The sequence below is a fragment of the Hyla sarda genome, chromosome 6, assembly GCF_029499605.1.
Source record: "Hyla sarda isolate aHylSar1 chromosome 6, aHylSar1.hap1, whole genome shotgun sequence".
In the NCBI taxonomy this organism is placed as follows: Eukaryota; Metazoa; Chordata; class Amphibia; order Anura; family Hylidae; genus Hyla; species Hyla sarda.
Window position 1 is genome coordinate 93547698 of NC_079194.1, and position 12557 is coordinate 93560254.

Consider the following 12557-nt stretch of genomic DNA (forward strand, 5'->3'; position numbering starts at 1 on the left):
AAAATATTTTAAAAAGTGCGTATATATGTGAATAAGCCCCTTTCCTAATAAAAGTTTCCAATTTTCTTTTAATAAAAATAATGTACAAAAATAAACATGTGGTATCGCTACATGTGGAAATGTCCAGGCTATTAAAATATAATGTTAATTAAACGTACGGTGAACGGTGTAAATGTAAAAGAATAGTCCAGAATTGCTCATTTTTGGTCACTTCATATTAAATTTTTTTTATGGTGATCAAAAAGTTACATCTAGACTTATCTGGGCTTGGCTCAGGCGTAAAAGGAGCTACAGCTCTCCCTCCCGCCGCTAATAGCCTGGCATGCTGCGATCAAAGTTGACAACAGTGTCTAATGGATCTTATATCCATCCCTGGTGGTCTAGTGGGGGGGGGGGGGGGGATGAGACTATTTTGGTCGAAATTATTTTGTCTACCAGGGCAAGTGGATTTTCTTGAGGGACAAGTAGATTGTGTTCCGCTTTAGTCCCTTGGACAAGTAGTTTTTTTTTTAATTTCCACACCCCTGTCATGTCCTTTCGATTAGCTCAGTTGCTTTTAGCTGATGATCAGGATACATTCAAGTATTTGTGTTTTCTTTCCGAGAACAGTACGATTAAAGGGGTACTCCGCTGCCCAGGAATTAGGAACATTTTGTTCCGAATGCTTGGAGCGGGCGGTGGGGTCGTGATGTCACGGGCACGCCCCTTGTGATGTCACACCCCGCCCCCCTCAATGCAAGTCTATGGGAGGGGGCGTGACGTCCACAACGCCCCCTCCTATAGACTTGCATTGAGAGGGTGGGGCGTGACATCACGAGGGATGTGGCCATGACGACACGACCCGGCCACCCACACCCAGCGTTCTAAATGAACACCAGGTGCTGGGGTGCACAGAGATTGCGGGGGTCCAGGCAGCGGGAACCCCACGATCAGACATCTTATCCCCTATCCTTTGGATAGGGGAAAAGATGTCTAGGGGAGGAGTACCCCTTTAAAAGGGCCGGAGCGTACAAACAGTGGCGTACACAGAGTAATGTGTACACTGATTTGCATTTTCTCCTCTGAAATGATGTTTTGCTGCTCCTTACATTTCCTATGAATCCTCTGGTTTGCAAAGAAGGGGGGTAGAGTCTCATCACTGAAATTCCCATAAAAGGATCACCCGGGTTGGTGTCAGCGTACATCACATGCAGTTTTCATGCATTTTCTTATTAAAAGTGCACTCTTTAGACAAATATTGCCTTTGGAGAAATTGATTTGACCTCTGATCACAATGGAGAGGTTTTATGAAGATTGAAAGCCTTAAGGCTGTGTTCACATGTTGCATTTTTACTGAATTTTCATGTTAATTTTCAAGTTTTTAAAGTGTTTTGGCTTTGTTTTTGCAGCTATTTGCTTAAATTGTGGTAAAAATTATATGTTTTTTTTACTGTACTTTGCGCTATTGCAGTTAGATTTTGGAAAAATTATAGCAAAAAAACAGAGAATCAGCCGATCATGATAAAAGAGCAGTGCTGTTCTGAGACAATCCCTTTAATACGTTGTATTCCCTATGATATTGCTTTCTTTACATCTTAGGTTATTTTCCCTGCTCCACATACACTTATTTTACATGCTGTGAGAATCTCCTTTTTTTATATGAGAGGGAAACTAAGAGCATTTATTGTGACTAACAGTTTCCATCTCACCTAGGAATTGACATACTCTTCATGCTTGCTTACATTAAAGAACACTTAAATGGCACATAGAGATAGCAAAAGTATGTGAAAAAAATTGGTTTCCTTTAAATTGTAGGAAGCTGGTGCAGATATAGCAACATGATGTATAGAAATCAAAAAAATTTAAGAAGGCCTTTTTACTGAAAAGCATCATTTGACCATAAGCCCTGGAGGCATCGATTAAAACCCACAAGTCACTAGTTATTGTGAGATCTCTTGAGTGTTAATGAATGAATGATGTGAAATTTGAATATGTATGCTAAAGCTTAAATCATATCACATTATGAACTATAACATAATTATTCCAGTGTAACATTTCTTTTTCATTTACACCTGTGAGATCTCAGAATAACTAGTAAGATCTCATGGATTTTAGTCTATGATGCCTGGAGTTATAGGTGGAATGATGTTGGCGTCATGTGAACAGTCTGACTCTGACTGGAAGTGCTTGTATAATGAGCCTGTTGACAAAATTGGCTTTTTTTTTCACTTGTATTTAATGGATTACTTGTTTTTGTAGCAGCTATTTATAAATTAAAAACAAGAATAATTATATTTATGTTTAAAAATGCTCAAAATGAGGGAAAAATGAAAACACTGGTATTTACCCCTCACCCATCAACCGGTTGGTGCTGTTCTGGCAGTGCTGGTCCTCGCTCTTAAGTATTTACTGTTTTTCATCCTGACACATAGGTAATGCCTGCTCAGCCAGTGATTGCCTAAGTGAGCATTTCCTATGTGCCAGGAAGCACTCACCTGTAGGGGCTGGCACCAGTAGAACGCCACTGGCAAGGGATTGGAAACAGTTGAGTACAAGTGTATTTATCGCCCTGCGCCACCAAACCACCAGCACTGGCTACTTCTCCAACCTAATCCATATAGAATATTAATCATAAACTAGAAGTACATTATACATATTAACTACTAAACCACCCTAGATCTCCAGGGATATTAGATATCAACCCATAACCACCCTAGAACATCATGTCTAATGTTTTTCAATATTAAACAACAATAAAACAATTACCTCTTGGTCTATCAAGGATATTTGGTATTAACTTGTAAGGCAATATACTTGAGAGAATTATAAATCCTATTATACAGTGTATATATATATATATATATATATATATATATAGCTTTATAGCTTTACATCAGGAGTTCAGGACATTACAGCTGCCGCAGTGGGCATTTACACAAAGGAACTCCAGCGGTGCCAAGGTTCTTTTTCTCTCTCATGTTGCATATATATATATATATATATATATATATATATATATATATCATTTTGCCTTGGTTCATCTGAACTCTTGCCCTGAGTGAAGGAAAACCTGTGATACTACTATACTTTATATACAGTTATTGTGTTTTTTTTATGTTGGACTAGACTCTACTTTATATGAAGCTAAGAATTTTCATCCCTATAAAAGTTCCGTACATCACTTTAAATCTTCGGTTAATAGTATAATTCTGTCTGATAGGAGACACTGTACATTTGTAAAATAAGCTGTTTTTGTTCATTTGGACAGATGTACTGTCCGTGTTGTCACACAGGAAATCTCTGAATGTACTGGCACTATGGAAATAATGAAATTAGCTTAATTACTGTTGACTTCATAAGTCACAAATTCTAATGTGAAATGTGCCAGATGCAATTAATGGTTTGTGGTACTAATTCAACTGATCAAGTGTCTTCGGTGCATAAATAATGCAGACGCTTCCGTTACTTACAGAAGTTCAGCAGAGAAATCTTGTCCTAGCGGAATGTACAATTGAAGGACCAGGAACCTCTGGATGAGTCCAACTAAAGTTATCAACAACAAGAAAAAAGATTGGGTTAAGTTTAATGTTTGATATATTGAGGAGTGTATGACAGTTCCAAATAATTTCTATAATGTGATCAATTAATACTCCTGAGGATTTAGTAACCATCCTGAGGTCCATACATGTAGATATCATAGCACTTAAAGGGGTACTCCGATGGAAAACCATTTTTCTTAAATCAACTGGTGCCAGAAAGTTATACAGATTATACAGATTGTAAATTACTTCTATTTAAAAATCTTAAATCTTCTTGTACTTATCAGCTGCTGTATATTCCACAGGAAGTTATTTTATTTTTTAATTTATTTTCTGCCTGACCACAGTGCTGTCTGTTGACACCTCTGTCCATGTCAGGAACTTTCTAGAGTAGGAGAAAATTCCCATAGCAAACCTATACTGCTATGGATAGTTTCTGACATGAACAGAGGTGTCAGCAGAGAGCAGTGTGGTCAGACTGAAAGGAAATTAAAAAAGAAAAGAACTTCCTCTGCAGCATACAGCAGCTGATAAGTACTGGAAGGATTAGGATGTTTAAATAGAAGTAATTTACAAATCTGTTTAACTTTCTGGAACAGATGATTTAAAGAAAAATGTTTCCCACTGGAGTACCCCTTTAACAATTCAAAAAGGTCCATAAGAACAAATAAACCACCAAGACCTGTTGACTGTTTGGCTGACATTATTTGTCAGTGGAGAGTCAGGGGGGCGCCATACACTTCAGACAGTCGTCCGAACATGTAGAAGTCATTGGGGTTGTCCAGCTTTAGCCTAAAGTGTATGGGCAATCTAAGCCTCCAAAACAATCAACCTTCATCAGTAATACCATATCTCATTCCTTTCTGGTCATTACTAACATTTTACATAAATAAATAAATCTGGGATACACCAATAAATGTTCCAAATTTCTTTAAGTTATGACCTATTTCAAAGGGTTGTGTACTTAAAGGGGCTGTGCGCTGCCCTGCAGTTCGGAGCTCCCCTCACAGCGTCCGGAAGTTCATCACTCCGAACGCTGTGTGCGGGTTTCCGTGTTCGCAGCCGCCGGGCGTGACGTCACGCCCGGCCCCTTTGCGACGTCTCGCCCGCCCCCTCGTGACGTCGGTTGCACCCCCTTCCCATAGACTTTCATTGAGGGGGCGGGCGAGACGTCACGAGGGGGCGGGCGAGACGTCACGAAGAGGCCGGGTGTGACGTCACACCCGGCGGCTGCGAACACGGAAGCCCACACACAGCGTTCGGAGAAATGAACAAAAAAACTATTTTTATATACCATATTAGAGAATTCAGAGCTCATAGAGGAGGGACCTCTGTTCGGGATTCTCAACTGTTGGCCACAGTAGAAGGTGTCCACAAAGAGCATCACCTGCTCTGGAGCACCTGTTCTTTCCTGCATTACACTGATATCCTATAGGTTTGAATGGACCCTGTGTGTAACTTAAATGGTCAATTTCATTTTTAACAATGCTGGAAAATACCGTAGAAATTAGAAAATGGCATTTACCACTACCGTAGAATTCACTCTTTGTTCATCGGTTTTCCCCATGCATGCATAGATACTGAGGGGGGAGTGGTAACGGAGTGAACAGGGGAAAGTGGTCAGCACACTGTGTGTGTGCTGACCTCTTTCCCCTGCTCACTCCGTTGCCGCTCTTTGCCTCAGTATCTATGTATGCACGGGGAAAACCAATGAATAAAGAGAATTCTCCAGTAGAGGTGAATGCCATTGTCTCATTTCTACGGTATTTACCAGCATTGCTACTCCTCTATGTCTATGAACACCAAAGTCCTAAAAAAATGCACCCATAGGAGAGTGTGTACTAATCCTGTCAAGGACAGGGGGACTCCATAAATATATGTATACAGAGAAATTGGAGTTAGAACACCACCTTAAGTATGAACATATAAATCTTTATTGAAATGTTTTACATAAAAAACATGTAGATGCAAAAAAGTGAAGTATTGCAATAGAAATCCAACACAAGAATATCTGGCGCAGAGTAAGAAAAGTACCGTATTTTTCACCGTATAAGACGCACTTTTTCTTCCCCAAAACTGGGGGGAAAAATTTGGTGCTTCTTATACGGCGAATACACCCCTATTGCGGCGGTCCCTGCGGTCATCAACGGCCGGGACCCGCGGCTAATACAGGACATCACCGATCGCGGTGATGCCCTGTATTAACCCTTCAGACGCGGCGATCAAAGCTGACCGCCGCGTCTGAAGGGAAAGTGACACTAACCCGGCTGTTCAGTCTGGCTGTTCGGGACCGCCGCGATTTCACCGCGGCGGTCCCGAACAGCCCGACTGAATAGCCGGGTTAGTGCTTACAGGACACCAGGGGGGGGGGGACCTCACCTGCCTCCTCGGTGTCTTCTCCGTTCAGGGATCCACTGTATGGCCGGCGCTCTCCTTCCTCGTCATCACGTCGCGTACGTGCGTCGGCGTGCGTAACGACGTGATGGCGGCGACGGAGAGCGGGGATACCCGGCCGGCAGCAGAGACGTTCCAGAGCAACGGGGACACGGCGACAGCGATGGGGCGACATCCAGGGCAGCGGTGACGGGTCCGGAGCGGCGGGGACACGTGAGTATTACCTCCTATGCAGTGGTCTTCAATCTGCGGACCTCCAGATGTTGCAAAACTACAACTCCCAGCATGTCCGGACAGCCAACGGCTGTCCAGGCATGCTGGGAGTTGTAGTATTGCAACATCTGGAGGTCCGCAGGTTGAAGACCACTATTGGGTTCAAAATCTAAATTTTTTTAGATTTTGCCCCTAAAAATTGGGTGCGTCTTATACGCCGGTGCGTCCTATAGGACGAAATATACGGTACATACAAAGGAGTACATGAAAAATGTCCACACACTATATAGCAATATATGGAATAAAACAATTTAGCCACTGCGGTCGCAGAGTTTGCTATCCCACATGGACAGGTTACACATTGACTTTTATTGAGTACTTAGATATGTTGTCCCCACTATCATTGTATTTCACTATGCATTCCTAGACCTGGCTATACACCAGCTCTAGGTTATATTACTAGTTAATCTTGATGTATCATTATGCAGCATTTGTATGGATAGCCCACAGTGGCTAAATTGTTTTATTCCATATATTGCTATATATAGTGAGTGGACATTTTTCATGTACTCATTTGTATGTACTTCTCTTACTCTGCGCCAGATATTCTTGTGTTGGGTTTCTATTGCAATACTTCACTTTTCCTCTATGTCTATGCAATAGAGCACCACCTGTTATCTGGATACATTGTGCAGGATTTAAGCAATAGTGCAGCCTTCCATAATTATATGTGAATAGCCTCCTAGAACTGCTGTAGTGCCAGACACATACTGTTTGCTCTACTTTGGGGGTTATCCACCATAAGGTGATTTTAGTACTGACCTGCCAAACAGTAATGGACATGCTTAGGAAGGATCCATGCTTGTCTTGGGGCTAAATAGCTATGTTGTGAGTCCACCATAATGCTGTGGCTATCTAACTGGCTATTTCCTGTTGGAAATCCCTCTGTCAAACCACAAGTCCCATAATACCTTGTTTGTAAGTGTGAGGTCATTTTTCTCCCTCCCATATATCAGCCACCCAAACCATTGAAGCATAGGTGTCCATGTATGTATTGTCACGATGCCGGCTGGCAGGAGGTGGATCCTCTGTGCCAGAGAGGGATGGCGAGGACCGTGCTAGTGGACCGGTTCTAAGACACTACTGGTTTTCACCAGAGCCCGCCGCAAAGCGGGATGGTCTTGCTGCGGCGGTAGTGACCAGGTCGTATCCACTAGCAACGGCTCACCTCTCTGGCTGCTGAAGATAGGCGCGGTACAAGGGAGTAGGCAGAAGCAAGGTCGGACGTAGCAGAAGGTCGGGGCAGGCAGCAAGGATCGTAGTCAGGGGCAACGGCAGGAGGTCTGGAACACAGGCTAGGAACACACAAGGAACGCTTTCACTGGCACGATGGCAACAAGATCCGGCAAGGAAGTGCAGGGGAAGTGAGGTGATATAGGGAAGTGCACAGGTGAAGACACTAATTGGAATCACTGCGCCAATCAGCGGCGCAGTGGCCCTTTAAATCGCAAAGACCCGGCGCGCGCGCGCCCTAGGGAGCGGGGCCGCGCGCCGGGACAGGACCGAGGGAGAGCGAGTCAGGTACGGGAGCCGGGGTGCGCATCGCGAGCGGGCGCTACCCGCATCGCGAATCGCATCCCGGCTGGAAGCGGAATCGCAGCGCCCCGGGTCAGTGGATCTGACCGGAGCGCTGCAGCGGGGAGAGTGTAGCGAGCGCTCCGGGGAGGAGCGGGGACCCGGAGCGCTCGGCGTAACAGTACCCCCCCCCTTGGGTCTCCCCCTCTTCTTAGAGCCTGAGAACCTGAGGAGCAGACTTTTGTCTAGGATGTTGTCCTCAGGTTCCCAGGATCTCTCTTCAGGACCACAACCTTCCCAGTCCACTAAAAAAAAAGTTTTTCCTCTGACCTTTTTAGAAGCTAAGATTTCTTTGACAGAGAAGATGTCCGAGGAGCCGGAAACAGGAGTGGGAGGAACAGATTTGGGAGAAAAACGGTTGAGGATGAGTGGTTTAAGAAGAGAGACGTGAAAGGCATTAGGGATACGAAGAGAAGGAGGAAGAAGAAGTTTGTAAGAGACAGGATTAATTTGACACAAAATTTTGAAAGGACCAAGATAGCGTGGTCCCAACTTGTAGCTAGGGACACGGAAGCGGACATATTTAGCGGAGAGCCATACCTTGTCTCCAGGGGAAAAAACGGGAGGAGCTCTTCTTTTCTTATCCGCGAACTTCTTCATGCGTGATGAAGCCTGTAAGAGAGAATTTTGGGTCTCTCTCCATATGATGGAAAGGTCACGAGAAATTTCATCCACAGCGGGCAGACCAGAGGGCAAGGGGGTAGGGAGGGGGGGAAGAGGGTGACGGCCGTACACCACGAAAAATGGGGATTTGGAGGAAGATTCAGAGACTCTGAAGTTATACGAGAATTCGGCCCATGGAAGGAGATCTGCCCAGTCATCCTGGCGGGAGGAAACAAAATGTCGCAAATAATCACCCAAGACCTGGTTAATTCTTTCTACTTGTCCATTGGACTGGGGATGATATGCAGAAGAAAAATTTAATTTAATCTTGAGTTGTTTACAGAGAGCCCTCCAGAATTTAGACACGAATTGGACGCCTCTATCCGAGACGATCTGCGTAGGCAACCCGTGAAGACGAAAAATGTGTACAAAAAATTGTTTAGCCAACTGAGGCGCTGAAGGAAGACCAGGAAGAGGGATGAAATGTGCCATTTTGGAGAATCGATCAACGACCACCCAAATAACAGTGTTGCCACGGGAAGGGGGTAAATCAGTAATAAAATCCATACCAATCAGAGACCAAGGCTGTTCGGGGACAGGCAGGGGATGAAGAAAACCAGCGGGCTTCTGGCGAGGAGTCTTATCCCGGGCACAGATAGTGCAGGCTCGCACAAAGTCCACAACATCCGTCTCCAGAGTCGGCCACCAATAGAAGCGGGAGATGAGTTGCACAGATTTCTTGATGCCCACATGACCTGCGAGATGGGAGGAGTGACCCCATTTGAGGATTCCGAGGCGTTGGCGTGGAGAAACAAAGGTCTTTCCTGGAGGAGTTTGCCTGATGGAGGCAGGGGAAGTGGAGATCAGGCAGTCAGGTGGAATGATGTGTTGCGGAGAAAGTTCAACTTCTGAGGCATCCGAGGAACGAGAGAGAGCATCGGCCCTAATGTTCTTATCGGCAGGACGAAAGTGAATCTCAAAATTAAATCGGGCAAAGAACAGAGACCACCGGGCCTGGCGAGGATTCAGCCGTTGGGCAGACTGGAGGTAGGAGAGGTTCTTGTGGTCGGTGTAAATAATAACTGGAAATCTTGATCCCTCCAGCAGATGCCTCCATTCCTCAAGTGCTAATTTAATGGCTAGAAGCTCTCGATCCCCGATGGAGTAGTTCCTCTCCGCCGGAGAGAAGGTCCTAGAAAAAAAACCACAAGTGACAGCATGCCCGGAAGAATTTTTTTGTAGAAGAACAGCTCCAGCTCCCACTGAGGAGGCATCAACCTCCAATAGGAAGGGTTTGGAAGGGTCAGGTCTGGAGAGCACGGGAGCTGAAGAAAAGGCAGACTTGAGTCGTTTAAAGGCGTCTTCCGCTTGAGGAGGCCAAGACTTGGGATCGGCATTTTTTTTGGTTAAAGCCACGATAGGAGCCACAACGGTAGAAAAATGTGGAATAAATTGCCTGTAATAATTGGCGAACCCCAAAAAGCGTTGGATAGCACGGAGTCCGGAGGGGCGTGGCCAATCTAAGACGGCAGAGAGTTTGTCTGGATCCATTTGTAGTCCCTGGCCAGAGACCAAATATCCTAGAAAAGGAAGAGATTGGCATTCAAACAGACATTTCTCAATTTTGGCATAGAGTTGATTGTCACGAAGTCTCTGAAGAACCATACGGACATGCTGGCGGTGTTCTTCTAGATTGGCGGAAAAAATTAGGATATCGTCCAGATATACAACAACACAGGAGTATAACAGATCACGAAAAATTTCATTAACAAAGTCTTGGAAGACAGCAGGGGCGTTGCACAGGCCAAAGGGCATGACCAGATACTCAAAGTGTCCATCTCTGGTATTAAATGTCGTTTTCCACTCATCCCCCTCTCTGATGTGGATGAGGTTATAGGCGCCTCTTAAGTCCAATTTAGTAAAGATGTGGGCACCTTGGAGGCGATCAAAGAGTTCAGAGATGAGGGGTAGGGGGTAGCGGTTCTTAACCGTGATTTTATTAAGACCGCGGTAGTCAATGCAAGGACGTAGGGAGCCATCTTTTTTGGACACAAAGAAAAATCCGGCTCCGGCAGGAGAGGAGGATTTACGGATAAAGCCCTTTTTTAAATTTTCCTGGACGTATTCAGACATGGCAAGAGTCTCTGGGGCAGAGAGAGGATAAATTCTGCCCCGGGGTGGAGTAGTGCCCGGGAGGAGGTCGATAGGACAATCATAAGGCCTGTGAGGAGGTAGAGTCTCAGCTTGTTTTTTGCAGAAAACATCCGCGAAGTCCATATAGGCCTTAGGGAGACCGGTTACTGGAGGAACCACAGAGTCACGGCAAGGGTTACTGGGAACCGGTTTTAGACAGTCCTTGGAACAAGAGGGCCCCCAACTCTTGATCTCCCCAGTGGACCAATCCAGGGTTGGGGAATGAAGTTGAAGCCAGGGAAGTCCAAGGAGAATTTCCGAGGTGCAATTGGGGAGGACCAAAAGTTCAATCCTCTCATGATGAGATCCGATGCTCATAAGAAGGGGCTCCGTGCGGAAACGTATGGTACAGTCCAATCTTTCATTGTTTACACAATTGATGTAAAGGGGTCTGGCGAGACTGGTCACTGGGATGTTGAACCTGTTGACGAGAGAGGCCAAAATAAAATTTCCTGCAGATCCAGAGTCCAAGAAGGCCACCGTAGAGAAGGAGAAGGCAGAGGCAGACATCCGCACAGGCACAGTAAGACGTGGAGAAGCAGAGTAGACATCAAGGACTGTCTCACCTTTGTGCGGAGTCAGCGTACGTCTTTCCAGGCGGGGAGGACGGATAGGACAATCCCTCAGGAAGTGTTCGGTACTAGCACAGTACAGGCAGAGGTTCTCCATGCGGCGTCGTGTCCTCTCTTGAGGTGTCAGGCGAGACCGGTCGACCTGCATAGCCTCCACGGCGGGAGGCACAGGAACAGATTGCAGGGGACCAGAGGAGAGAGGAGCCGAGGAGAAGAAACGCCTCGTGCGAACAGAGTCCATATCTTGGCGGAGCTCCTGACGCCTTTCGGAAAAACGCATGTCAATGCGAGTGGCTAGGTGAATAAGTTCATGTAGATTAGCAGGAATTTCTCGTGCGGCCAGAACATCTTTAATGTTGCTGGATAGGCCTTTTTTAAAGGTCGCGCAGAGGGCCTCATTATTCCAGGATAATTCTGAAGCAAGAGTACGGAATTGTACGGCATACTCGCCAACGGAAGAATTACCCTGGACCAGGTTCAACAGGGCAGTCTCAGCAGAAGAGGCTCGGGCAGGTTCCTCAAAGACACTTCGGATTTCCGAGAAGAAGGAGTGTACAGAGGCAGTGACGGGGTCATTGCGGTCCCAGAGCGGTGTGGCCCATGACAGGGCTTTTCCAGACAGAAGGCTGACTACGAAAGCCACCTTAGACCTTTCAGTGGGAAACAGGTCCGACATCATCTCCAGATGCAGGGAACATTGGGAAAGAAAGCCACGGCAAAACTTAGAGTCCCCATCAAATTTATCCGGCAAGGATAGGCGTAGACCAGGGGCGGCCACTCGCTGCGGAGGAGGTGCAGGAGCTGGCGGAGGAGATGACTGCTGAAGCTGTGGTAGTAACTGCTGTAGCATAACGGTCAGTTGAGACAGCTGTTGGCCTTGTTGCGCTATCTGTTGTGACTGCTGGGCGACCACCGTGGTAAGGTCAGCGACAACTGGCAGAGGAACTTCAGCGGGATCCATGGCCGGATCTACTGTCACGATGCCGGCTGGCAGGAGGTGGATCCTCTGTGCCAGAGAGGGATGGCGAGGACCGTGCTAGTGGACCGGTTCTAAGACACTACTGGTTTTCACCAGAGCCCGCCGCAAAGCGGGATGGTCTTGCTGCGGCGGTAGTGACCAGGTCGTATCCACTAGCAACGGCTCACCTCTCTGGCTGCTGAAGATAGGCGCGGTACAAGGGAGTAGGCAGAAGCAAGGTCGGACGTAGCAGAAGGTCGGGGCAGGCAGCAAGGATCGTAGTCAGGGGCAACGGCAGGAGGTCTGGAACACAGGCTAGGAACACACAAGGAACGCTTTCACTGGCACGATGGCAACAAGATCCGGCAAGGAAGTGCAGGGGAAGTGAGGTGATATAGGGAAGTGCACAGGTGAAGACACTAATTGGAATCACTGCGCCAATCAGCGGCGCAGTGGCCCTTTAAATCGCAA

At 46.2% G+C, this 12557-nt stretch overlaps 1 protein-coding gene across 11 annotated transcripts in view; it reads right to left on the reverse strand.

Annotated features, from left to right (window-relative positions):
• The window catches only part of CFAP20DC (CFAP20 domain containing), a 512401-nt gene that overhangs the window by 404755 nt on the left and 95089 nt on the right, over positions 1 to 12557 (reverse strand). For all 11 annotated transcript variants that reach the window (XR_008844939.1, XM_056524504.1, XM_056524505.1 and 8 more), the window contains one exon: positions 3450 to 3522. Coding sequence is in view for 9 of the 11 variants with exons in the window: in XM_056524504.1 (XP_056380479.1) it covers positions 3450 to 3522 (73 nt within the window). In the remaining 2 variants the exon portion in view is untranslated. The remainder of the gene's footprint in view (positions 1 to 3449; positions 3523 to 12557) is intronic.